Consider the following 27,766-nt stretch of genomic DNA (forward strand, 5'->3'; position numbering starts at 1 on the left):
CTCATTTAATTAAACGTTTATTCAATGAAAGGATGTATAAAAACTTACAAATTTGAGAACTCAACTATACATGAAATAGGATGATGGGATATTCAGTTTTTAACATATACATATAGTATAGCTATTAGCTATTCTCCCCTTCTCCTTCAGTCCTTACTTCTGGCTCCTGTTTGTCCTGTGAGGCCCTTCTTTTATTGGCCTAACAGAAGATTAATGAACAATTTTTACTGCTTTTGGGCCAATGAAGAAAATTTCAGGCATTAAAAAAGAAAAAAAAAAAAAAAAAACAAACCAAAAACCTGGAGAATAAACATCAAAATCAAGTTTTTTCCCAAACAGCAATTAGATTTTTTGTCCTGATTTCTCTTTGCCATTTATTTTTGATGCTTCAATTAATGTTGCCAGTAAACTATCAGCATTGACTTTTTCAGTCATTGAAGTTACTACATCTTCTGGTCACAAATTCCCCTGTAAGATGAATATTCCTATATCCTTTTCCCTGCAGTACACACACTGATTTAAAAGTTAGTGTAAAACAAATTATCACTGGCAGCTGCTAGAAAATGGCATGTCATGTTCCATTCAGAAAGGCAATTTATAGAATAGTACATTCAAATCTGATTTTTAAAACAATTTTGTCAGAAACTCAAATACAGCATTTTGTTGTTGCTCAACTTGGAAAGAAGCCAGCAATGAGATAAGGATGTGCATTAATTCACCTGTTTATAGCAAGTACCCACACATTTTTCTCTTACAAACACACAAACTCACAGCTTGTCATGTTGTACCCAAAAATTAAGATTGCCATCACATTATTACTTTTTCTCCTTTTTGTTTTGTTAAAGTAGATTTCTTAACTGATGATTTTTCTTAAGGGGACATAATCTCAAAGGATGCATTCTAAAGTAAGACACCTGGAGGATGAATACTAAGAACGTTTTCTTGGGTTTAAAGTTTCCCCACACCTTCTAGATTTTGCATAGTAGAGAGCCCAGCCGTATCTCTAAGAAGCACGCTGTATTTTCTGACATTGTTTTTCTGAGAAGACTTTTTACCCAGGGAAAGTCATAATTTTAGCTTACCAAATTGGATTCCAGTTGTTTTATTATATACCCTTCATTAGTTCCAAGTATGCTTTTAAATAATCTAAAACCTCTCAAAATTTGAGTTTATAAGTATAATGACCATTATCTTTCCAATATCCCCTGAATGAAAGTTGATACATTCCAGGTGTATAATGCACAAAGCCTTGACAGAGGTGGGGCTGGGATGTGGAAAAGGGGAAGAGGAGAAGAGAACAAGGACCTGTTTGTATCATGCCATGGAGAACTACAGTTCTGAATTCAGGGAAGGGAGGGAAGATAGTCTTTGTAAAAATGAGAGTTTTTTAAAAAGATAAGTGACATTCAGTCTAGTAAGACGGTTTCCTGTTCCTTTTTGATGGAAGCTAACACTGGGTGGTCAGGCTCCGTTACTTCCGAGTCCCCACTGCCCAGGAGAATGGATCGCCCTTCGTCTAGGGCAAAAACGTCCGAGTTCTGGTTTTGGCATGAATGTTTAACAACCTCATTGGGAGTGGAGAATGTTTTGTCACACAAGTTGCATTTGTAGGGTTTGTTCGTTTGCACCAGCATGTTGTCCATCTGACTCCCTTCCTCAAATGTGCAGAGTTCCAGAGTCTGTTTGTCCACCATGGTGTAAGTGTCGATGCTCTGGTTGAGGCACACGTGGCGGGCAGCCTGGTTGGCCCTGCAAAAGCTTTTGTCACAAGTGCTGCACTTGAAAGGCTTCCCGGTGTGTATGTACATGTGTTCCCTCCAGTGGCTTTTCTGGATAAATTTGCGTCCACATATTGTGCACTCGTACTTCCGCCTCTTCACCTCCCTCTCCTGGTCGGCTTGCTCCAGGTTGTCAATGTCAGCAATGTCTGAGGGGGGTGGGGTTTCCGACTGCTGCTGCCCATCGATGATGGGAGAATCGGAGATGTGCTGCAGCTCACTGTCACTTATCATCCCGGCTTCAGGCACTTCCATGGCATCTTTCCCGAGGTCAGCTGCATTGCTACAGAGAGTCAGGGGGACGCGACTTTCTCCCTGTTGGCTAGATGTGAAAGGTACTCCTGTGTGGATCTGGAGGTGTTCACGTAAGCTGCTCCGGAGAGTGAAGCGCCGTCCACACAGGTGGCAGGCATAGTACTTTGGAAAGCTCCCATTCCTCTTCATGATGCTCGGCTTGACGTGGGCTATTGTAAGGGATGCAGGCTGCTCATCGGAGGAAGATGCTTCCAGATTGGTCTCCTCCCCGGGAGGAGGGGGAGGAACAGGAGTGGAAACAAGTTCTGGAGACAGCGAGGTCTGCAGGGGATCTGAGGGAGTCATATTTGTCCGATTCACCTGGGCCAGATTTGAAGTCAGCTGGGAGAGCTGTGAGGCCTCAGGGACCTGCTCCTGGCTTATCCTGGAGGTCTGTGGCCGTGGATCTCGCCCGAGTTTTTCAGGTGCTGAAGCAATCTTGGTGGCTTGTCTCAACTGATGATCTGCAATCTGAATGCCATACAATGAAGAAGCCAGTGGGAAAACTTGGTCAGGGTGAGAAAAGGCTCCCTGGCTGGCGAGGCTGGCTTCCTGGATGAGCGGGTAGGCGTGCAGAAACTTGATACCCTGTTCTAATCGAACTGGGTCGATGAGCTGAGGCGCCATCTTCCCAGTGTACATCAAGTGTAAGAGATAGCTGAAGATGTCAGGCTGTATATCAGTTGGTTTCAAGCGGACACACTCACTGAAAGAAACAAGTAAAAAAATACGTGAGTAAATGCCAGTGTAGGCGTTAACATAAAGCTTGAAGAAAAAAATGAACGCTTAAAAACAAAGGAAACAAGAACACTTCCTATCCTTGATTTTTAGTAAGTTTCATGAAAATGGGATGAAATAAGAGACGAAGTTCACGTTAAAGAAATGTGATATCTTAATCCACAGACTCTTAGAGTAGTTTTTCTCCTAGTAAGCTAATTTTTTTTTTTTTTTTTTTTTTTGAGATGGAGTCTCACTCGGTCACCCAGGCTGGAATGCAATGGCGCAATCTCGACTCACTGCAAGCTCCACCTCCCAGGTTCAAGTGATTCTCCTGCCTCAGCCTCCCGAGTAGCTGGGATTACAGGTGCCCACAACCACGCCCAGTTAATTTTTGTATTTTTAATAGAGACGGGGATTCACCATGTTGGCCAGGGTGGTCTCCAATTCCTGACCTCAAGTGATCAGCCCTCCTTGGCCTCCCAAAGTGCTGGGATTACAGGCGTGAGCCACCGCACCTGGCCAAGTTAAATTAAATATTATGTATTCTATTTTTATACAGAACTCCAGGAGTTCCTTATCAAATGCCACCATCAACATCAGCACTGCTCCTGGGCTTTACAGGGATTCCTTCTCACTTGATTGTCATGCATTCTCATTTTACAGGAAAGGATTGAGGATTAGAGGGTTAATAACCTGCTCAATATCATGTAGTTGGTAAGTGGTGGAGCTGGTATTTGAAACAATGTTTGTCTAAGTCCAAAGCCACCACAGCAAGATCCTTTAGAGAATCAAAACAATCCTGTATGGTAGATAAAGTGGATTTATTTAGTCCCATTTGACAGATATGGAAACTGAGGTCCCAAAAAGTTAAGTGATTTATCTAAGGCACCTAAAGCAGTTGATGATGCTATTAATTTTATAACTTTAGATTCTACTCCTTTTATCATTTCAGAAACATCATCCCTGATCAAGCAGCAATAATGAAGAGGTTCCCAAGAACTCTTCCCAGACCATCAGTAGTAACAAATTCTAAAGCATCATTAGAAATCAGTGAGATCTATATCCACATATCACAAGGTATATATTATGTTCCACTGAGTGTATATTCTATAGACAATACATTTCAAATTTAAAGACAGCTTCCTTGAATGCTTTTAAAATTTATAATTTTCTTTTATTATACTACTTTTTGTATTGTAACTTTCTTTGGCCCTTTTAGCAATCATGTTCATTTGATTAACAAATATTTTCTTTTCTTTTCTTTTTTTGAGACGGAATCTTGCTCTGTCACTCAGGCTGGACTGCAGTGGCGCGATCTCGGCTCACTGCAAGCTCCGCCTCCCGGGTTCACACCATTCTCCTGCCTCAGCCTCCAGAGTAGCTGGGACTACAGGTGCCCGCCACCACGCCCGGCTAATTTCTTTTTGTATTTTTAGTAGAGACGGTGTTTCACCATGTTAGCCAGGATGGTCTCGATCTGCTGAACTTGTGATCTGTCCGCCTTGGCCTCCCAAAGTGCCGGGATTACAGGCGTGAGCCACTGCGCCCGGCAACTTTGGTGTGTTTTGTTTTGTTTTGTTTTGAGACAGAGTCTCACTCTGTTACCAGGCTGGAGTGCAGTGGCACAATCTCAGCTCACTGCACCCTCCGTCCCCGGGTCCAAGCGATTCTCCTTCCTCAGCCTCCCGAATAGCTGGGATTACAGGCGCGTGCCACCAGTCCCAGCTAGTTTTTGTGTATTTAGTAGGGATGGGGTTTTGCCATGTTGGCCAGGCTGGTCTCGAACTCCTGACCTCAGGTGATCCGCCCACCTTGGCCTCCCAAAGTGATGGGATTACAGGCGTGAGCTACTGCGCCTGGTCATTTCTCTTTTTTCTTTTTAATTTTGAGACGAAGTCTTGCTCTGCTGCCCAGGCTGGAGTGCAGTGGCATGATTTTGGCTCACTGCAATCTCCACCTCCCAGGTTCAAGTGATTCTTCTGCTTAGCCTCCCAAGTAGTTGGGATTACAGGTGCCCGCCACCAGGCCCAGCTAATTTTTGTATATTTTTTTAGTAGAGACAGGGTTTCACTGTGTTGGCCGGGCTGGTCTTGAACTCCTGACCTCAAGTGATCTGCCCATCTCGGCCTCCCAAAGTGCTAGGATTACAGGCATGAGCCACCGTGCCTGGCTGACTTTGGTGTAAATTTTGTAATTCTTTTCTCATTCATTGTTGGATAGGCTGTCTTGTCTATCACTTATGAATGGTGACTCAACAGTAAGCCTCTCAAATTTGAAAGAACTGTGTACAGTCTCAGATGGCAAAAAAAGGACACAGCTGGGGACACCTTGGCCCACACTTTAGGCAGGCCTGGAGGGAGGACTCCAAGGGGCCAGGGAAAAGAAAGCAGCGAGTCCCTGGGGTTTACAGCCAGGGATGCGAGGGCCCAAGGAGGTCTCCAAACACCAATTTATTTTGATTAAAAACAATTTTTTTTAAGAGAGGGGGTCTTGCTCTGTAGGCCCAGGCTGGAGTGCAGTGGCACGATCATAGCTGACTGCAGCCTCAGCCTCCTGAGTAGCTCGGACTATAGGCACATGCCACTACACCCAGCTAATTTTTAAACTTTTATAGAGACAGGGCCTCACCATCTTGCCCAGGTTGGTCTTGAACTCCTGGGCTCAAGAAATCCTCCTGCCTCAGCCTTGGGATTACAGCGTTGGGATTACAGGCGTGAACCACTGCACGCAGCCTTAAAAAAAAAATTTTGTTTTAAAAGCAGAAGCACACATACACTTAAAAAACAGGTGGAGGCCGGGCACGGTGGCTAATGCCTATAATCCTAGCACTTTGGGAGGCCGAGGTGGGTGGATCACCTGGGGTCAGGTGCTCAAGACCAGCCTGGCCAACATGGCAAAACCCTGTCTCTACTAAAAATACAAAAATTAGCCGGGCGTGGTGGCGCGCAGCTGTAATCCCAGCTACTGGGATTGCACTCCAGCCTGGACGACAAGAGCAAGACTCCGTCTCAAAACAAACAAACAAACAAACAAAAAACAGGTAGAATTTTTCCAAGTTCCTTAATGTACATTTCAGCCATCTTCATCCCTGACTGCTTTTATTTCCAGGCAGCTTGACTTCTGTCAATCACTCAGCTCACCATGCGCCAGACTTTGGTCTTTTCCCAGTCCTTTGGAAAGGACATAGTTCTCTACAATATACTTACATCTAAGTAGTTTCCAGATATGTTTGCCATAACATTTTTTTTTGTTTTGAAATGGAGTTTCACTCTTGTTGCCCAGGCTGGAGTGCAGTGGCACGATCTCGGCTTACTGCAACCTCCGCCTCCCGGGTTCAAGCAATTCTCCTGCCTCAGTCTCCCGAGTAGCTGGGATTACAGGTGCAAGCCACGATGCCTGGCTAATTTTTCTATTTTTAGTAGAGATGGGGTTTCACCATGTTGGCCAGGCTGGTTGACATACTTTTATGTAGGAAAAAGATGAATATAGTTTTACTACAGCTATAAGCCCTTTGGTATAAACTTCCATAGTAATTTCCGTTTTCAATTATTCCTTCACTAGAATTTTAAAATACATGATAGGCTTAAACAACTTTAAAAGTAAGGATTTTTGAATGACATTAGCATTGTCAGAAGGTTGTACTTAGAAAGGCCTCTCCCTCAGTGGTTTTATTTTTGATAGCTGAAAGTCTGTAGTCGTCTGTGATTTAAACATACCACTTGGAGTAGCAGACATAAGACAGGGACATCTAGTGGTAACTACAGCCAGAAATCTCCCTTGGAGCCAAACTTGAAAAAATTGACCGTATTCTCAGTCTATGTCTGAGTAGCCGGGTGGCAGTGTGTCATGCCCCACAGAGGAGGTGCTGGTTGAAAAGTACACCCCTGGCCTTCACCCTGAGTTTGCCTTGCCTCGAGGAGCTTGAATTCTGCACTAGGAGGCGGGCAAAGCTGGCCACTAGGCATGTGTCACCTCTGGTGCAGTAATACACACTGTTGCTTTACACTGTTGTATTACACAAATATCACACCTCCTTGTTAGAAAGGCATTTATTTACTGCCCTATACTTAAAGGTGGGTTTCTTGCATCAAATTAAAACTCATTACATAGTATTCTTGCACTCCTCAAGATTAAAATTGCCTCCTTTTCTATACCATTGAATTCACTGTGTTGAGACTGCCCAGTACAAAACCCCTACTAGGCCTTAAGTCTCTGACACACTGGAGTTAAAGGGAGCATCCTTAGTATTGCCAGATGAGCCAACCCTCCTGGGTTATTCTGCGGTTGTCCCATCTGCTCCTCCAGACATTGATCAAGTGGCTATTCTATTGTGTGCAAATACTTCAGTCACACTGGGTGGTGTTGGCAAAGATTCGTAAAACCCAGTCCCTGCCCTCAAGAAACTTACAAGTGAAGAAGGGGGTAAGTACACACATAACAACATAGGGGAAAGGTGCACATTTGCACTCTTGTATACATATGCACTCTTATAAAGGAGCACAATTAAAGTGTTATGAGCCATGAGCGAGGACATGGTCACTGTCATTTGTTTTGTTTCACTTGACTGGGAGGGGTCATACATGAGGTGCTGCATGAGCTGGGACTCAGGGAGTGGGCAGGATACCAGCAAAATGCAGTCCAGGTGAGCTGAAGCCATGAAAGTAGATTTGGTTAAGGTGAAAATGAGGGGGGGGGTGTCCCAGAGGGCCCAGTCGCAGATGAGGCTAGAAGGAGGTTGGGCTCCAAGCCTGTGGGGCCTTGGATGACAGACTAAGGAGCCTGTGTGTTATTTTAATATGCACTGGGCATCCCCGAGGTTTCTGATCCAACAAATAACCCAGTATAGTAGGTTTCTCATCAAACACCACAGTCAAAGCAGTGTTTGGAAATATGAATCCAATAGTAATGTGGAGAATGGGTGACGAGGTAATGGAAGTGAGAAAGGAAAAGAAGTGACAAATGTGAAAGGTAATTTGAAGAAAACATGATTTGGGGACTGAGTTAAGCTTGGGATACTTGAAGATAAGAAAATAGGCAGGAGGAACTTCGGAGAAGGCCTAATTCACTACATCCTCAAAGACACAAAAGGAGGTACTCAACTCTAAATGCCCAGCACGCAGCCTGAGGCCTTGGGAATAGAGTTCTGGAGACAGAACAGTCAAGGCCAGAGCTATAAACTGAAGTTTCCAGCAGAGGCGAGATCTAGGAAAAAGACACACACCCATAGGAAGAGTGCAAAAAACAAAATTTACCAAAGGCCCAGGTTTAGAGGGCAGAAAAACAAGAGATATTCAGCTACAAAAATGCAGATGACAACCACTTAAGAAGGAAGCAAACAACAGCAGATGCTGGAGGACAGGATGCTAGAAGGCTGAGAGAAGGGCAGTGGTTTTGATGAGGGGTGACCTTTGAGAAAAGACTGCAGCAGAGTGAAGGAGGGGAGGAAACCACAGCGCACACTGATAGGAAGAGTGTGGGATGAGGAGAGTGCAGGCGAGGACCTCGATTACCCTTTTAAGGGCTTTCATAGTAAAGTGAAGGAGAAGCAGCACCGTAACGCAGGCAGACAGCAGTGTCGAGGATGTGCTGATCCCACATGGGCTGGGGGCAGGGTGGGGGGTGTATGAAAACAGATAAAAGAAAAAGAACAGAATAAAAATAGAGGAGTGGGAACTCACAGCGTGAGGGAAGGAGGGAGATCATTTTCCAGAGACACTGAGAGGCCCTTTTCTCAAGACAGGAGAGATGAAAAGAAAGAAACTGAGCAAAGATAGAGATGTTTTAAGATAGAAAAGAGGGAAACTGGAGAAATTCATGTCCTCAAGCTTCTTGTTAGAGGAGGAGACAAGAATAAATGCTGAAAGTCAGGGGGATACTCAGGGGACTGGGGCTGGAGGAATGAGAGATAGGGCTTAGATACTGAGTCCAGGAAAGATTACTGCTGGAAGGGTTCGCTGAGGTTGGGTGGGTGGCTTTATAATGGACCTGATCTTGCCGGGTGCGGTGGCTCACGCCTGTAATCCCAGCACTTTGGGAGGCCGAGGCGGGTGGATCACGAGGTCAGGAGATCGAGACCATCCTGGCTAACACAGTGAAACCCCGTCTCTACTAAAAATACAAAAATATTAGCCGGGCGTGGTGGCAGGTGCCTGTAGTCCCAGCTACTCGGGAGGCTGAGGAAGGAGAATGGCGTGAACCCGGGAGGCGGAGCTTGCAGTGAGCCGAGATTGCACCACTGCACTCCAGCCTGGGCGACAGAGCGAGACTCCGTCTCAAAAAATAAAAAATAAAAAATAAAAAACAATGGACCTGATCTTGCAGATCCTGACCATGCAGGTGACACCCAGTGAGGGCATCCGGAGGTGGAAGCGCTGCGTAGAGCTGAAAGGTCCAGTGATTCTCCAGTGCTACTGAAAGCACCTGTAACAAGAAGGGTAGTGAGGGCGAGTGAGGCCACAAGGGAGCAGCTCACCTAGGAGCTAGGAGAGGTAGAGAGACCCATGGTCTTGATGAGGGCCAGGGACATGGAGGTTAAGAAGTCTACAGTCATTAGGTTATTAGCAACCACTTTAGTTACCTGGTCTGATGGACAAACAACATCTTAAAGTAATTGGAGAATGAAGCAAGAACTGATTTGTGTGCCTTGAAGTATACATCGCCGATTGCAACCGTGCAGTCACACAGGAAACCAAACTCTCGCTGAGCGTTTAACTGTTGCAGTAGAATAAGTCCATGGTTGGCCAAATCCATTTTTTAAAAAATCTGCAAAGCAAACAATTTTATTTTTAAGAAGGTGATTCACAAATAAGAATGTGTCCTTTATAGTCACCAACAGTCATGATCATAGCTAACATGTCATCACAGCTAATGTGTCAGGCACTGCTAAAAACATTACACAGATTAACTCATTTAGTCTTCCTAACAGTCCTCTGAAGTAGTTATGTCATTATGCCTTAAAAAAAAAAAAGATGCCATTTAAAGTAAATTAGGGAGTTACATGATTTGCCCAAGCTCACACAGATGGTAATGGAGAAGCCAGGAAATGAACTCAGGTGGTCTGCCTTTAAGCATCAAGTCCTGGAGACAGACAGCAAATATCTTGGACCATTGAGTCTTTTAGTTTAAAATTCCAAATGCAAATGGAGTCTTTTAGTTTAAGATTCCAAATGGAAATTCTAATGATGCATCAGAGTTTGTCAATTCTTCCACAGAGACAGATAAATTAAGGTGTTGGGGCAGGGTCCCAGCAAGGCAGGGTGAGAATCAATAAGTCTGAGGGCCAATAGTCCAGCTCCTGCTGTGTGCTCCTGCTGGTGATGTAACAGCCCCATCACCCCTGACCCTTAACACTTACGGAGGAAGTGGGGTTGGGGCTCTGCTTCCTTCCTTGTGGAGGGAGGAAATGGGTCTTGAGAAGTATAAGTAATTTGCCCCAGGCCTTCTAGCCAAAAGGTGGGAGGATGAAAATTTAAATGTGAATGTACTGATTCCAAATTCCATGATTTTCATTATTCACACTTGACCCTAGCAAACCCCGCTGGCCTGAGTCTATTTATAATAGAGAGGCTGCCTGACATTGCCCGGTTCATCAAATCACTAGACTGCTCCTTTTCCACACAGAGCATTTATAAAAGCCCATTACACACAGACCAACATTATATTTAACATTATACTTAATAGTAAGAAAGGGTGAATGCCTTCTCCATAAGATTGGGAACAAGGCAAAGATGTCCCCTCTTGATATTCAACATAGCACTAGAAGTTCTAGCTCATGCGACAAAGCAAGACAGGAAATAAAAAGCATATGGAAAAGAAAAAAATTAAATTGTTACTATTTGCAGATGACACGATTGTAACACAGAAAGTCCCAAGGCATCTATTAAAAAAAAAAAAAAAAAAAAGGCCAGACATGGTGGCTCGTGCCTGTAATCCCAGCACTTTGGGAGGCGGGCGGATCATGAGGTCAGGAGATCGAGACCATCCTGGCCAACACGGTGAAACCCCGTCTCTACTAAAAAAAAAAAAAAGATACAAAAAATTAGCTGGGCGTGGTGGCAGGCACCTGTAGTCCCAGCTACTCGGGAGGCTGAGGCAGGAGAATGGCGTGAACCCAGGAGGCGGAGCTTGTGGTGAGCCAAGACTGCACCACTGCACTCCAGCCTGGGTGACAGAGCGAGACTCCGTCTCAAAAAAACAAAACAAAACAAAAAAAACCTTGTAGAACTAATAAATGAGTTTGGCAAGTCATAAACATACAAAAAAAATCAGCTGTGATTCTATATACTAGCGATGAACATGTGGACTGAATTAAAAAGATAATACCATTTAAAATCATTCAAAAAATGAAATACATGGATGTAAATCTAACAAAACGTGCAGGACTTGCATGCGGAAGACTATAAAACACTGGTGAAAGAAATAAAAGATCTAAATAAACAAACAGATATACTATGATTATGGATAGGAAGACTCAACATGGTAAAGATACCAATTTTCCCAAACTGACATATAGGTTTGATGCAATTCCTACAAAAATCCCAGCAACATTTTTTTGTAGATATAGACAAAATTATTCTAAAATGTACATGTAAAGGCAAAGGAACTAGAATAGCTAAAATTATATATATATATATATATATATATATATATATATATATATTTAGACAGAGTTCTCGCTCTTGTTGCAGGTAGCAGTGCAGTGGCACAATCTCAGCTCACTGCAACCTCCACCTCCTGGGTTCAAGCAATTCTCCTACCTCAGCCTCCCTGGGGTAGCTGGGATTACAGGCACGCACCACCAACCCTGGCTAAGTTTTTTGGTATTTTTAGTAGAGATGGGGTTTCACCATGTTGGCTAGGCTGGCCTCGAACTCCTGACGTCAGGTGATCCACCCGCCTCAGCCTCCCAAAGTGCTGGCATTACAGGTGTGAGCCAACACGCCCGGCCTAAAATAATTTTTAAAAAAGAACCATAAAGTGGGAGAAACCAGTCTACCCAATTTCAAGATGTAGTATATTGTTATAGTATTCAAGACTGTGTGGTATTGGCAGAGGGACAGACAAGTGAATCAATAGAACAAAACTGTGAACCCAGAAGTAGACACGCATAGATATGCACAACTGATTACTGACAAAGGCACAAAAGCAATTCAGTGGAGGAAGAATAAGCTTTTCAACAAATGGTGCACGATCTACTGGATTTCCACAGGCAAAAAAGAAAAAAGAAAAAGAACCTTGACACTTAAGTCTCATACTTTATATACAAATCAACTCAAAATGGATAACGAACTTAAATGTAAAACACAAAACTATAAAACTTTTGGAAAAAACATGTAAGAACATCTAAAATCTAAGGCTAGTCAAAGAGTTTTTACACTTGACATCAAAAGCAGAATCCATAAAATGAGAACTTGATAAACTGGACTTCATCAAAATTAAAAACTTTTGCTCTCTGAAAGACCTTATTGAGAGGATGAAAACACAAGCTCAAAGACTAGGAGTCAATATTTGAAAACTTTTGCAAACTAGTCCTTTGACAAAGGATTAGTAACTGGAATATATAAAGAACTTTCAAAACTCAACAATAAAAAAAATCAAATCAGAAAATATGTAATAGACTTGAAGAGACATTTCACCAAAGAGGATATACAGATGGCAAGGCAAATAAACACATGAAAAGATGTTTGAAACCACTAGCCACTAGGGAAAAGCAAATTAAAACCACAGTATCATTGTGCACCTATTAGAATGGCTAAAATAAGAAACAGTCACAACACATGGTGGCAAGAGTGTGGAGAAGCTGGATCATTCAAATACTGCTGGCGGGAATGGAAAATGGTACAGCCACTCTGGAAAAGAGTTAGCAGTTTCTTAAAAAACTAAAAATGCAACTACCACAAGACCCAGCAACTGCACTCCTGGACGTTTATCCCAGAGGAATGAAAACTTATGTTCACACAAAAACCTGTACAGGAATGTCCATAGCAGCTTAATTCCTAATAATGAAAAACTAGAAACAACTCAGATGTCCTTCAATGACTAAATAAACACACTATGGTATGCCCACACAGAAGAAAACTACTCAGCCATAAGAAGAAATGACCTACTGATAACGTACAACAACTTGGGTGATTTAATTACACTCAGCGAAAAAAGCCAATCCCAAAATATTATATACTGTATGATTACACTGATATAATATGTGTGAAAATTACGGAAATGGAGAACAGATTAGTGGTGGGGGGGTGTGGGGTAGTGGGTGGGCATGGCTATGGAAGGGCAACATGAGAGATCCTTGTGGTGATGGGAATGTTCTGCATGTCAAAATTCCGGCTGTGATACTATACTATAGTTTTGCAAGATGTTTCCATTAGGGGAAATTGGGTAAAGGGTATATGGGATCTCTATTATTTCTTGCAGCCGCATGACTCTGTAATGATCTCAAAATAAAGTCCAATTTTTTTTTTTTTTTTTTTGAGACAGTTTTGCTCTTGTTGCCCAGGCTGGAGTGCAATGGCACCATCTCAACTCACTGCAACCTCTGCCTCCTGGGTTCAGCGATTCTCCTGCCTCAGCCTCCTGAGTAGCTGGGATTACAGGTGCCCACCACCACGTCTGGCTAATTTTTTTTTTTTTTTTTTTTGAGATTGAGTCTCGCTCTGTTGCCCAGGCTGGAGTGCAGTGGCATGATCTCGGCACACTGACACCTCCTCTTGCTGGGTTCAAGCGATTCTCCTGCCTCAGCCTCCCAAGTAGTTGGGACTACAAGTGCCCACCACCACACCCAGCTTATTTTTTAGTAGAGATGGGGTTTCACCGTGTTGTTAGCCAGGATAGTCTTGATCTCCTGACCTCGTGATCCGCCCACCTTGGCCTCCCAAAGTGCTGGGATTACAGACGTGAGCCACCGTGCCCGGGCAAGTTAAATTTTTAAAAGCCTATTACACATTAATTGACTAAATTTTTAAAAAGTGAGTATGCTTAACTTCAGAGTTAAGAATGCACTGTAGATAATGCACTATCAATAAGCTTTAAAAAAAAATCAAAGCAGACTCAGCAATTTTTAAAATTATTTATTTATTTATTTTTAGACTAGTCGAGTGCAGTAGTGAGAAGGGGGAATAAAGTAGAACAAGGCATTTGATCTGTAACCAAACAATCGAGATAACTCACTATCTTTGCACCAGCCATCCACAGCAATTCTTAATCAGCAGGTGCTGGACTCCCTACTCTCCCTTCCTGCTCTAGGGATGTTCAGGCAGATTCAGAAATTAACAAATATGCCCTAAAATAGACAAATGTAATGGAATAATACTTTAAGAGACTGATCAGGTCACAAATCAAGAATCCAGAATGTCAAATTTCATATTTTCTGCCACGAGTCATATCTAAGCACGAGATAGGAGAGTCATCCAATTTTGCAAATCATTTGGGTATAAAGACCTAGACTGTTGTCTCATGCAAACAGATGGTATGGATCAGTTTCCCCACTACTTTCTGTGTATGTCAGAGAAGGTGAGAGCACTCAGGTTAGGAAGGAGAGGCACAGAAAAGGCCTGGGGTTCATGATGAAAGCCAGAGAACTGCTGGGTTGCAAAAGTAACCTGGATTACAGAGAAACACCACTCTAACCTGACCTCCACCAAGACATAACTTGGAAGCTAGTCTTCAAGGTTATTCTCCGTAAAGGGCCAGAATACTTCCTTTTCCATCTTACTAACCTGCTTTTCTCATTAAAAAAGTATCCTCTGAGACCCAACTGTCATATGCTCCCTGCCATGTCCTCTGACTCTGATCATGCTGATCATATTTAGGCAGCTTGAGGTCCCACAGCTTCAGGTGTCACGCTCATCAACAGTAGCTTCAAGTACAGGAAAACATTACTATTTATACCTCGATGATAATGATGAGAATTGTTTCTTATGGCTATCATTTACATATGCTATTAATTTAATTTCACATCAACTTATTTGAGATATTTGAAGTATTGCTGCCCACATTTATAAATGAGGAAATAGGGTTAGAGAGGGTAGGTGGCTTGCCCAAGCTTATAGAACCAGTACATTCAATAAGTAGGCTTTAAACTGGGATTCACTTGGTTAGTTGGAATGTGCTATATGAAAGTGTGTGTGCTTGTTTTAAATTAATATTATTATTTGCTGCTGCTTTTAAGTACATATACTTGTTATAAAAGATTCAAATATTATGGACACACAAAAATGTGAGATTTTTCTATCCACCTCTACCGTAACTCTTTTCTCCATACTCTAGTTAATACTTGGTATTCTTTGCCAATATGGCTTTTTTACTTTGTATGCCTTTAATGATGAAGTAAAGCTTATTTTTATATTTATTGACCATTTGTATTTCCTTTAGTATCTTTTCATGAGCTCTGCCCATTTTCCTATTCGATTGTCTTTTTCTTACCAATTTAATAAAACCAGGCCAGGTGTGGTGGCTTATGCCTTTAATCCTAGCACTTGGGGAGGCCAAGGTGGGAGGACTGCTTAAGCTCAGGAGTTCAAGACCAGCCTGGGCAACATGGAGAGACCTCCATCTCTATAAAAAATTTAAAAAATAGCCAGGGATGGTGGCACACACCTGTGGTCCCAGCTACTCTGGAAGCTGAAGTGGGAGGATCACTTGAGCCCAGAGGGTTGAGGCTGCAGTGAGCCATGTCAGCGTGCACTCTAGCCTGGGAAACAGAGTGAGACCCTGTCTTAAAAAAAAAAAAAAAAAAGAAAAAAGAAATCTATAAAACTCTTTGTATATAAGGAAAATAGGCCCTGTGTCACATATGTTTTAATAATTTTCTTACTTTCTTTGCATTTGTTTATAGAGATTTTGACAAATACAATTTTATGTTTTAATGCCATCAAATTTGTCAATATTTTACAGGAGGATTTTGAGGTTTTGGTTTTTACATGAATGGGTATATATTATTTCCTTCGATATAGCAAACTATATGGCTTCCTCTCTTTCCATAAACAGACTAACATAAGCATTCTATTCAGACCATAAGAATGAAGTCATGATAGAAACGCTCAATATTTTTTAAGGGAGTCTACCAGTTATTTTAGAATCTCAATTTAGGAATTTAAGAGAGTCTACTAGTTATTTTAGAATGTCAATTTAGGAACATCCCCTAGATCAGGAAACACACTGAACATAAGTATTCAAATACAGAGGAAAGAATTCATGCACATGACTCAGAGAAATGAAAAAAAACAAACGAAAAAGCAGAAAAACAGAACAAGTCGCATGTTCAAAATTCATGAGGGGGAAAATTCACACAGATCAACTTGAAAAAAATCTTATTTTGGAGACCAAAAAACCTTTCTCAAAAAGAAAACCAAAACCAAAACCCCTAGACTGTTCCATATGTGAACTGCCTGAGGAAATGGGGCAAAAGGGTGGAGAAGGTACTATGGGCTCCACCCTGGCCCCTGCCCAGCGACAGTACTGACTTTTCTTAAATCTTTCTTTCCTCTTTTCTCATCACGGCTTCCCTTCATACTCATTTCCATGAGGCTTAACTACTGGCCCAAACTATGCCAGCTAGGGCCCTGGCATCCTCATGGATGGTTTGGCTGAGGCTGCCCCTCTTTTGTGGGAATGGCTGTCTGCTTTTCCCACCTCCAGGCCAGCTCCTGCCCAGCTCTGCTCACCAAGGTCACCAAGGACCTTGTTCCCCAGCCTCAGGGACTCAGTGGCTTACTCAGCCTCTTGGCGGCATTTTGTACTCTTCCTCCCGCTCTGATAAATCTTTGGTCTCTGGTTTTCAGGCTGCTGCTCTCTGGTTTTCCACTCACCACAGGCTGTTCTATTTTAATCCCCATCCAGGGGTTCCACTTGCTGATCTCCTCTGCACCTGGTCCCCAGCCCACTCCTCATTCTGTAGCCTCTCTTTGGTGATCTCTTTCACTTGTCCTTGGCTGTCCCCCAGGAACCTTAAACTTGATTTAGGTAAAACTCAACTCAATTCCTCCCTGTCCTCTCACTGCCATTTACCCCAAAGGACAATCAAACCAGGTACACAAATCTGCTCCGTCTGTATTCCCTGGCTCAGTGCAGGGCCCCGCTTCACCCTCTGGCCAAACCAGAAATCTCAATTCATCCTCAGGCCTCCATTCTCTTACTCCTCCCATCAGCCCCTAGTTGCCATTAATTGAAACTCTACCCTCCTGCCACACCTTTAGCCTCACCTCCCAACTCATCTCTCCATCTCCAGTTCTGGCCTCCTTCATGCATCCACCACACAATAGTCAGAATGACCTTGCAAAAGGGCAAACCTGATGTCAACTGCTTATAATCCTCCTGTGGGCCGGGCACAGTGGCTCACGCCTGTAATCCCAGCACTTTGGGAGGCTGAGGCGGGCAGATCACCTGAGGTCAGGAGTTTGAGGCCAGCCTGGCCAACATGTTGAAACCCCGTCTCTATTAAAAATACAAAAATTAGCCTGGCATGGTGGCGAGTGCCTGTAATCCCAGCTACTCGAGAGGCTGAGGCAGGAGAATCACTTAAACCTGGGAAGTGGAGGTTGCAGTAAGCCGAGATCATGCCACTGCACTCTAGCCTGGGTGACACAGTGAGACTCCATCTAAAAAAAATAAAAAAATTAAAAAATAAAAATAAATAAATAAATAAATAAATAAAATCCTTCTGTGGTTCCTTACTGCCACTAGGATAAAATCCCAGTGCCACTGCACCTCTTCCAGGGTCCTGCACCATCTAATAGTTGCTTACTCTGCATCCCATACTCTGGTGCTAACCTAAACTAATGCTTTCCAGGCTTTCTGATTTCACAGACCTACTAAAAACAACAAACCTCTAAACTAGGGTCCAACAGAGTGTTGCTCCCTCTTTACTTTGCCAGCAAAGACACGAAACATTCACAAACCTGGTAGGCTCTTACACATAAATACACAGAAATGACACAGTATCAGTATTATCCTCCCAGAGGAAGGACAGGTGGTACTATATTCAATGCAGTCATACCTTGCTTAACAACAGAGATACGTTCTGAGAAATGCATCGTCAGGCAATTTTGTCATTGTGTGAACATCATAAAGGTACTTCCACAAATCTAGTTGGTATAGCCTACTACACAGGCCTAGGCTATATGGTAATCTACTGCTCCTAGGCTACAAACCTGGACAGCATGTTACTGTACTGTAGGCAATTATAACACAATGGTAAGTATTTGTGTATCTAAACAGCTAAACACAAAAAACTTACGTAAAAATATGGTATTATAATCTTATGGGACCATTGTTGTACATGTGGTCTTTCATTCACTGAAATCTTATTATGGGTACATGACTATGTATGAAAAAATACTTTTCTTTTCTTTTCTTTTTTTTTTTAGATGGAGTTTTGCTCTTGTTGCCCAGGCTGGAATGCAATGGTGCAATCTCGGCTCACCACAACCTCCGCCTCCCGGGTTCAAGCAATTCTCCTGCCTCAGCCTCTAGAGTAGCTGGGATTACAGGAATGTGCCACCACACCTGGCTAATTGTGTATTTTTAGTAGAGAGGGGGTTTCTCCATGTTGGTCAGGCTGGTTTCGAACTCCTGACCTCAGATGATCCACCCGCCTCGGCCTCCCAAAGTGCTGGGATTACAGGCATGAGCCACTGCGCCCGGTCTTTTTTTTTTTTTTTTTTTTTTTGAGGCAGAGTTTCGCTCTTGTTGCCCATGCTGGAGTGAAATGGCGCGCAATCTTGGCTCACTGCAACCTCCACCTACCCGCTTCCCCCAGCGATTCTCCTGCCTCAGCTTCCCAGGTAGCTGGGATTACAGGCGCCTGCCACCATGCCCAGCTAATTTTTGTACTTTTAGTAGAGATGGGATTTCACCATGTTGGCCAGGTTGGTCTCGAATTCCTGACCTCAGGTGATCCACCCACCTCGGCCTCCCAAAGTGCTGGTACTACAGGCGTGAGCCACCGCACCTTGCCCTGAAAAAATATTTTTCTCATGCAAACAAATTACAACATAAAATGTTACTTTAATACATTAAGTTGTATCTAATTTTTTTTTTTTTTTTAGATTGAGTCTCACTCTGTTGCCCAGGCTGGAGTGCAGTGGTGTGATCTCAGCTCACTTCAACCTCTGCCTCCTGGGTTCAAGCAATTCTCTGCCTCAGTCTCTCGAGTAGCTGGGATTATAGGCACCCACAACCATGCCTGGCTAATTTTTGTATTTTTAGTAGAGACGGGGTTTCACCATGTTGGCCAGGCTGGTCTTGAACTCCTGACTTCGTGATCCACCCGCCTCGGCCTCCCAAAGTGCTGGGATTACAGGCGTGAGCCACCGCACCAGGCCTGTATCTAATTTTTTATATGGGGTCTTGCTATGTTGCCCAGGCTGGTCTTGAACTCCTGGGTTCAAGTGATCCTCCTACCTCAGCCTCCTGAGTAGCTGGGACTAGAAGTGCATGTCACCTTGCCCAGCTAATTATATGCAATTGTCAGTTTGGTGAGCTCTACGAATGGATCATCAAGGGTCCAGCTTGTTTTGAAATACAAGCATTATTAAAAATTCAGTTTTACTTGACTATATTGATAATGGAGACAACATGATGTTATTTCACTCACTTTGGGACTTCTGGATAAGCTAAGCTAAGGAATGGCAGTTTCATCTCCCAGAAGGTCCTGAACACCCTGGTGATGATTTGGCTCCTGACAGCGTACAATACTTATTGCTCAAAGGCTTCACTCTCGAGGCTGGGCAGCTTGGCAGCCTGAACTCTAAAGGGTTAGGGGAGAGGGGTCCCATCTGCACACAGGCTTAGAACCTCTGCTCCAGGGTTTTGAATATGCTGCTTTCAGAGGAACTGACCATGAGACAGACAGACAGACAGACAGGAAGACACACACACAAACATACCTCTGCTCCTGCCCCTGCCCCTCATGCTCTCCTTGCCCTGGTGCATCTGTGAACGAGCCAGTTTATACACCTTGCCTGATGCTTCTGGAAAGCTGGCAACAAATCTTCCTCATCATTTACTATTTCATCCCAGTGCCTTGCATATGGCCTAGGGTTTAGTATTTGTTAAGTAAATTAATAAGCAGATGCTCCGGCAGGAGAAGAGTGCTGAGTTCCAGTCAAGGCTCAGCCTCTTACCAGCTGGGTGACTGAGGGTAGAAGTTGAGTTTCTAGTTATCCTAGATTGACCTAAAAAATTATCATCAATTTAACACCTGCTGTTTTGGAATAATTTTTCCATTTAAAAATACTACCTTGTGTTTCTTCATGCTAATAATTAATTTCTGAATAGTGCTTTATAATTCACAATAACCCTGAAGGGTAAAGAGCCAGAGAATAACGAGGATGGAGACAGACGTCATGTTAAGGATTTTGGTCCACATCGTAAGAGCAATGGGAAGCCACCCAAGGGGATTTTAAGCAGGATGACTTGATAAGATCTCTACAATGTAGAGATTGCAGAACTAATCAAGCTGGGGAGGAGGGGGTAACAAGCGGGCAAGTGAAGACCTGCCGGAAAGTGGTCTAGAGAAGACAACTGCTAGTGGTCTACAAAAGAGATGATGGACCCAGGTGGTACTGAGAAAGATGGAGGAAACTGACAGGATTCAGAAGATATTTAGAAGGTAAAAAATCAACAGAACTGGTTGATGAGTCAGATGAAGGAGAATGGAGCAGATCAAAGTGTCCAAGATGACTTCCTAGACTCCTTATTTGTATAACTGCATAGATCTTGGTGCCCTCCAACAGGAGGGAACACAGGGCAAATAATAGTTTGGCGGGAAGAGCAAGAGGTTAGGTTCACACATGTTGGGTTTGAGATACTTTTGAGATAACCAAGTGGAGATGCAGAGTATATGTTGGTTACACTGGTCTGGAGCTTGGAAGTCCTGACTGTGATTTGTCTGAGTCTTCAGAAAAACCATGTCCTTAAATCACTACACTGTAGTTGAGAGAGGTTAAAATGATCAACAAATAAGAGTCAGGATTGAACTCTGGTCTTCTGGGCATACAGTTCATGTTGTCTCCACTCTACTACCTTGCTCTACAGAGCATTCCTAAAAGTTCTTACTGATCCCAGTCACAAAGGGCCGACAATCAAGACATGAAACTGAAGACCCATGTAAAATCCTCAACCATTTAACACTGTAAATGAACTTAAAAAAAAACCCAACTAAATAAAAAACAAGTCATTTGTCTTTTCTAAATTAGAATAGTTAGCTGAGAGGAACTGAAGAAAAGTAGCACTGGAGAGAGGAGGCAGTGCCTATAAATGGGTTTTCATGGAATGCCTTTTTTCTGTATATGTATGTGTACAAAGCTTTTACTTTTCTTAAGTAAATTCAGAGACTATAAAACATACTCATGTTGAAAAAATAAAAAAACACTTCCTGGAGCCAAATACAAATGACCTTTCAGATTATTTAATGCTTCGGTTTTCACTGTCACCGTTTCCTACTTGATAACAGGACATTGACCACCTAGCTGTCACTCGCTTTCAGTTTCCATCACAGAGCACATGTGGGCTGATTCGTAAGCAACTCACTCATCCTTTTGGAGGTGCAAAAGAATGGGGCACATACAATTATGTTGTATTTTGACAACCTAAGTTCCTCCTTCATTTTCAGTGTAAGAATAGGAGACCAAAACAGCTTTTGGAAATTGTTGATTCAGTTTTTAAAGATAATAGCTGTTCTAAGACACTAAACACCACTTACACTACCCATTTCAAGGGCACTAAAAGGGTCCTCTGAAGTCCTTGATTTAAGTGAAGCATAAATGAATATTGTAATTCAAAGGACAATCAGTAACAGCAGAAGCATTACCCCCAAGTAAGATTGATTCTTTCAAGTAGTTTAGACCACTTACCAGGATGAAAAGCTGATTTTTCAATTACTATTATTAATAATTAATATTGGAGGGCCCATGAAGTAAACCTGAAGGAGGCTGGTCATTTGAATTCTAATATATTTTAAAACTGCATTTTGAAGGCAGAAAATGCATCTTATTTAGTTGTGATAATGGAGTGGCATTTTTTTCTTAACATTTCCTTAGTCAACCTTCTTCCACAGTAATTAGAAAAGAGAGAGGCATAAACTAACAGCACTTATTTTCATATTAAAAAGCACTGCATTTGTAAAATACTGCTGTTTTCAATTATATTTTCCGTATGTTTACACTTAAATTAGTTTTTGGTTTCCAAATGTAAGTTGGGGTCATAAGGAGGCAATTCAGGGACATCTTATGTGTCAAACAGAAGTAGATCACAGATTTATGGCTAGTAACGAGTTCATATTAAAGTAATAATTCTAAAGGCATTATGCTACAATCAACCTGAAGGAAACTTACAAATGATTACACATGGCAAAATTAAAAAATTAATCTGGGCTTGGGACAGTGGCTCACCCCTGTAATCTCAGCACTTTGGGAGGCAAAGGCGGGCAGATCACTTGAGCCCCGGAGACCAGCCTGCGCAACATGACGAGACCCTGTCTCTATAAAAAGAAAATTAGCTGAATGTGGTGGCATGTGCCCATGGTCCCAGCTACCAGAAGGCTGAGGTGGGAGGATTGCTTGAGCCAGGAGGTTGAGGCTGCTGTGAGCCATGGTCGTGCCACTGCACCCTAGCCTGGATGAAAGAGTGAGACCCTGTTTCAAAACAACAACAACAACAAACTAATCTGCTTCTAATAATCCACCAGAGTGGAGATTGCCTTTGTTTTTTATATACAATAAAATGATTAGTAAAATTAATCTGAAGAAAATATAATCACCTAAATGTGTAGTTCAGGGTATGTAACACAGGTGAGTTTCAAATGTGTTTAACTCAAAGTCTTAATAATATATTTCAATATTTTAGAGCAGAGCTTCTCAAACTTTGGTGTTGGGATCCCTTAATGGTCTTAAAAATTATTAAGAACATCAATTATATGTTTATATGGATTTTAACTACTGATAATTACCATATTAGAAATTAAAATGGAGAAATTTTAGAAATATTTAATTCAATTAAAAACAACAATAAGCCCATTACATGTTAAAGTACAGAACATTTTTATGAAAAAATAATTGTATTTTCTAAAACAACAAAGTGGTGTCTTTTTATATTTTTGCAATTGTGTTTAACAGAAGACAACCAGATTTTGCATTTACTCCTCAACTAACTCTGTTTTGGTTGAGTAGTGAAGAAAATCCAGCCTCACCCACCTATGTAGTTGGAAAAAGGAGAAATATTTGAATAGCCTTTTCAGGTAATTGTGGACAGTCCTCTTTTATATTACACCAACACTTGACAAGTCTACTTTCTTAAAAGTTGGTTGTGTAATATAAAACTACATAACTGAATTAACTTTTCCTACTCTATTATAGTAATATTCATTGGTCTATCCACTTTTAACGGATCATTTACGCACTCATGATTTTTAACATCATCTGTTGGTCATTTGGAAAATATCGGCTCACTGAATTAAGCAGATCTTCTCAGTGTCAACACTGAGAAGACATTTTGTCAACACAGTGGAAAAGGCCATAACAACTTAGTATTACTGTGACAATAGTTCTGACTTCATTGAATCCTGAAAGGATCCTGGGGCTTCAAAAGGATCTGCAGACCACACTTAGACAAGGGCTGTTCAGAATCACTCTGGGGACTCAGAGAACCTAAATGACTCTCCCGGTGCAGGAGAACATGCACTTTGAAATCATTCCAGAGGATTCTGACGCTTACCCTGCTTGGTGCAGAACTTAGCGAGTGCACCCTGTTTAAGAGAACAGTACACTGAAATCTCTTACAAAAGTAAAAAAGTAGTTTCCCTAAGTATTTAGCCAGATACATAAAAGTGTTTTTCAAATTCCTATCTTTGAACACTGAACTTTCTTAAAGTGACACTCAAAGGCATGTGATGCATACCTCAAGCATGTGAACTGGGGGTTATGAGTTTGAGCATAAATATGAGCCTCCAAGTTGGCTTCTAAAATGGATCTACATATGTCGGGCTGCCAACTCCTTGTAAGGGTTCTGTGGCTACTGATTCCATATCTTAATGGCTCTATCAGCATTGTAAAAATACTGAATCTTATTTACTATCAATTTGAAGTAATATTTTAATTATTTAATAGTTTAATTTGCTAGTACAAATTATAACCTACTTGAGCATAAAGAACGTTTTAGAAATATTCTTGGTCTAATGCTTAGAATGTTTACATTCTTTTTTCTTCAGGGAAATAAAAATGTTCAGTTCCCTTTTAGGTTTTCAGAGTCAAGTTTGGAGAGCCAAAGAGCATAAGAAAATAGGAAAAGTGATGATAAATGACCTTTCTCAGGTGCATTTGGTATTTTATGGTAAAAAAAATTACCAGCAAACCAGTTCTTTCAATCTTCCTTTCCTGTGCAGGCTGGTGCCACGGGACTTGCCCAGCTTTTCCAAGTTCCTATAGGGAAAGGTGAGTGGGGCTAGGGATGAAGCACCAAGAAACAGTAAGAGCTGGCAGGACAGTCCCCACCTCTAAAGCTGCTGATCCCAGGCCGATGCTACAGATGAGCTTTAGGTACTTCCTTCTCTATTTTGTAAGTCTCAAATTGGGGAAAGCACATCCACTTACTCATGGGCATGCTGTGGGTACTTGAAATCACAGGACTACAAAGTATATCTACGGGGTTGGGGTGAATACATTTTCTTTTCTTTTCTAATAGAGATGTGGGGTCTATGTTACCCAGGTTGGTCTTGAACTCTTGGCTTCAAGCAATCCTCCAGCCTTGGCCTCCCAAAGTGCTAGGATTATAGGCGTGAGCCACTTTGCCTGGCCATGAACACATTTTTCTGTTATTTTATATTATCTTATAAAAGTGCAGATTTTGGAGGTTACTGAAAAGTTGATATTAAAGTTTAAGATATAAAAGGTGTCACCGTGGCAGCTTTTATTCTATAACTTAAAATATGATTAGTGTTTATTCTCTGCTGCTAGTGGTAGAGGTTGCTGAGCATCAACGTATTTACATCCCCTTTGAAGAGAAGCTTTAAAACTGGCAAGTATGCACTTGAACTGCAGGACAAAATTTTAGAGGTGTAGACTACACTCCACTGTAGTGCAGACTGCTCCTCCACTGTTGACCATCAGTGGCACCGGCTTATCACTTCTTGTACTTACGATGGCTTCAATAACTGGACAATTCTTTGTCTAGCAAATAAATCACAAGTTTATTAAATGAGAAATGCCCAGTTTTAAAGGATGTCCTATTAGTGGTAAATTACTATGCCTTTAAAAACTGCCTTCTTGTCCAGGAGCGGTGGCTCACCCCTGTAATCCCAGCACTTTGGGAGGCCGAGGTGGATCACTTGAGCCCAGGAGTTCAAGACAGTCTTGGGCAACACAGCGAGACCCCTGTCTCTTACTAAAAGAAAAAAGAAGAAAAAAATGACCTTTTAACAGTTTGAAAACATCCTGGATACACACCAAGATCATTCAAAATGCAGTGGAATTTACCTTACCAATTTATAATTTTGGTTTGTGATAAATCAGTCAAATGAGAATTAAAATGGCACAGTCCCAATTCTCTATTAAACGTTCAGGGTACTCCCACACTAAAACGCTAGTGGTGTATACAACTCGCCCTGGCGCTCCAACGGGGTTGGCATAGATGATTTACATTAGCAAGGACAGGGCAGCGCGTTTAAGTAAACCCAGAGACCCCCTGGAGTTCTGATAATTCTGACCTTCTTTATGCTTTATTTTACTAAAACAATACCCTGATAAAATGAATAGAATCAAGGCTCACAAACTCAGTGGACCCATTGTATGATGAAAGAGCTAATGAACAATGCAGCTGGGGGAGGCGGGGAGCGAGAGCCGGGCTATATCCCCAAGGCATAATTAGGAGTTCACGTATTCGGGTGGAAGTTCCTGCAGTAAAAGGCGTAGCTGCAGCTTCTCCCGGCCCAGGCACTCGCCTGCTCTGCTACCCTCGCTTCTTTATTGCCTCTTTTACTACCAGCTAAAAGCGGCAAAACCCAGCTTCCTCTGCAGCTTCTGAAGAGTTCTCTCTTGCGGCTTTGTTTAAACAAGAACGGTTTAGAGGTTTTGCTACACCGAGAAAACGACGCCGGCCCCGGGAAGCAGCCTCCCCGCCTTGGAGTCCGGTTGGGGCGTGAGGACCGCGCGGGTCCCACGCCCCAAGGCTAAGAAGCCGAAACCACAGCGCGCTCGGGGCCAAACCGGGCTGTATCGCAGGCGCAGATGGCGCGTCGGGCGGAAGCTGGAGGCCGCCGGCTCAACGCGCTCCGTACCCGAGACTAGGGCCCGGCCTGCAGCCTCAGCGAGCGGGCGACAAGGGCGGCGCCACAGAGGCCGACGCGTCCCCCGCCCGCCTGGCGCACCGCAACAGCCCCCTCGCCCCACCCGCCCCGGGGCGGGGCCAGGGGCGCGGCGCCGGGGCCCTCTGGCCCCCTCCGGTCTCGCCGGCCCCGCCCCCGTCCCCGTCCCTGTCCCCGTCCCCGAGGGGCTGAGGGGGAGGGAGGGGCGACGCACTCCGGCCGCGTTGCACGCTCGCCGCTTCCCTCAGTCCCGCGTGCGCGCGCGCGCTCGCCCCAAGTCCCGCGGAGTTTAACACAATGCCGACGCCTACGCCGTGCGCAACGCCCCGGCCGGCGCAACAGCCCCGGCGCCGGGGGCGGGGGTGGCCCAGACAGGGAGAGAGGGAGAGGGATGAGCGCGCGCGAGAGCCGGAGACAGCGCGAGACCCGAGGAGGCCGGAAGCGCGCGTGCGCGCCCCCGCCCGCGAGCGGGAGGCGGAGCCGCAGCAGTAGCGGCAGCAGCTGTAGGAGCCGCTGCAGCTGGGAGAAGCGCCAGAGAGGCCGGGCCTGCTCCGGTCGGACCGGATCCCTCCCCTCCCCCTCCCTCCTCCCTCCCCTCCCCCAAACCCACTTCCGCAGCTCGCGGCCTTGCCGCCGAAGCAGCAGCGGCGGCAGCAGCAGGAGGCGGCGGCGAGGCGTCGGAAGGATTACGCACCTGACGGGCCCGCCTCTGAGGGCTCCAGCGCGGGACGCTCACCGGCCGTCGCCGCCCAGGGCGCACTTCGCGGTGGCGGCGGGAAGGGAGGGACCGGCCACGGGGAACCGACCGCGAATCGCCCCCCTCCCCTTCCTCCCTCCCTCCCTCCGATCCGCCGCCCGCCCTCTCGGCTTCCGTCCCCTCCCCCTCCCGCAAAACCCCGGATGGAGCCGCCGCCGACTCGCCGCCGCCTGGCTCCGGGGGATGGTTTTGTCAAGCGGCCAGAGCCCCGGCGCCAGTCGCAGCCGCCGCCGCCCCCGCGAGGCGCCCCTGCCCTCGCTTCCCAGAACCGGGTCCCCAAGTGGCCCGGGCCTTCCGCCTGCCTGCACCCGGAGCCCTGGGACGAGGGTCATTCGTCGTCTTTGTTGCCACCGCCTCTGCCGGAACCGTTTGCGAGCTCCGGTGGCCCCCGCCCCCCCACCACCTTCCCGGACCCTGGGCTGGGGGTGGCACGTGGGCACCGGCCCCGGGAGGCGGAGGCGGTGCGCGCTTACCTGTCGCCGGTGCTGCTGCGGCGGGGGGTGTGGAGGAGGCGCCGCTGGGCAGCCTCGGCCGTGCTGTCCTCCCCGCCGCCGCCGCCTCTGCCTCTCGCTGCTGCTGCTGCTGCTGCCGCCGCGGTCGGTGTCTCCGGCGCGGCGGCGGCGGCGGCGGCGGGGCTTTTCCTGTCCGGTTACGTTAAGGTCACATGACCGAGAGAGCGGAGAGACTAGTGCAAAGAGGCTGCGAGCGGCTCCCGCCGGGGGGGAGAGGCGGCGAGAGAGCAGTGGCGGCAAGAGCCCCCTCCGCCCCCCCCCCCAGCCGCTCCCCTCCCCCCGCCCGCCTCCGCCTCCTGCTGCTCTGCCGCCGCCGCCGCCGCTTGCAGCACTCCACTGCCGCTCCCACCCAGGCTCCGCGCTCTGCTCCAGCCAAACTTCTGCAGACCATGTGCAGCCGAGGCGA

General features: G+C 44.5%; 1 protein-coding gene across 5 annotated transcripts; it reads right to left on the bottom strand.

Moving 5' to 3' along the window:
- Nucleotides 1–27,504, bottom strand: ZBTB2 (zinc finger and BTB domain containing 2). 5 transcript variants are annotated; one of them, XM_024249146.3, is made up of 3 exons: nt 27,322–27,504; nt 9,370–9,554; nt 1–2,778 (listed from the first exon to the last, which is right to left on the bottom strand). In XM_024249146.3, the coding sequence occupies exons 2-3, from the start codon at nt 9,540–9,542 to the stop codon at nt 1,407–1,409; spliced, it is 1,545 nt and encodes a 514-aa protein (XP_024104914.1). In that variant the 5' UTR covers nt 9,543–9,554; nt 27,322–27,504; the 3' UTR covers nt 1–1,406. The 5 variants fall into 5 exon arrangements, with proteins under 5 accessions (XP_024104914.1, XP_024104915.1, XP_024104916.1 ...); XM_024249147.3 differs by lacking the exon at nt 27,322–27,504 and adding an exon at nt 26,786–26,952; XM_024249148.3 differs by lacking the exon at nt 27,322–27,504 and adding an exon at nt 9,102–9,212 and having other exon boundaries at nt 9,370–9,490.
- Between the last annotated feature and the right edge of the window lie 262 nt (nt 27,505–27,766).

This window comes from Pongo abelii, chromosome 5, assembly GCF_028885655.2.
Source record: "Pongo abelii isolate AG06213 chromosome 5, NHGRI_mPonAbe1-v2.0_pri, whole genome shotgun sequence".
Taxonomy (NCBI): domain Eukaryota; kingdom Metazoa; phylum Chordata; class Mammalia; order Primates; family Hominidae; genus Pongo; species Pongo abelii.

Excerpts from the sequence above, each read along its gene's own strand:
- ZBTB2 (XM_024249146.3), bottom strand. The coding sequence starts at position 9,542 with ATGGATTTGGCCAACCATGGACTTATTCTACTGCAACAGTTAAACGCT. Across the intron at positions 2,779-9,369 it reads TTGTTTGTCCATCAGACCAG|TGAGTGTGTCCGCTTGAAAC; the intron begins GTAACTAAAGTG and ends TGTTTCTTTCAG.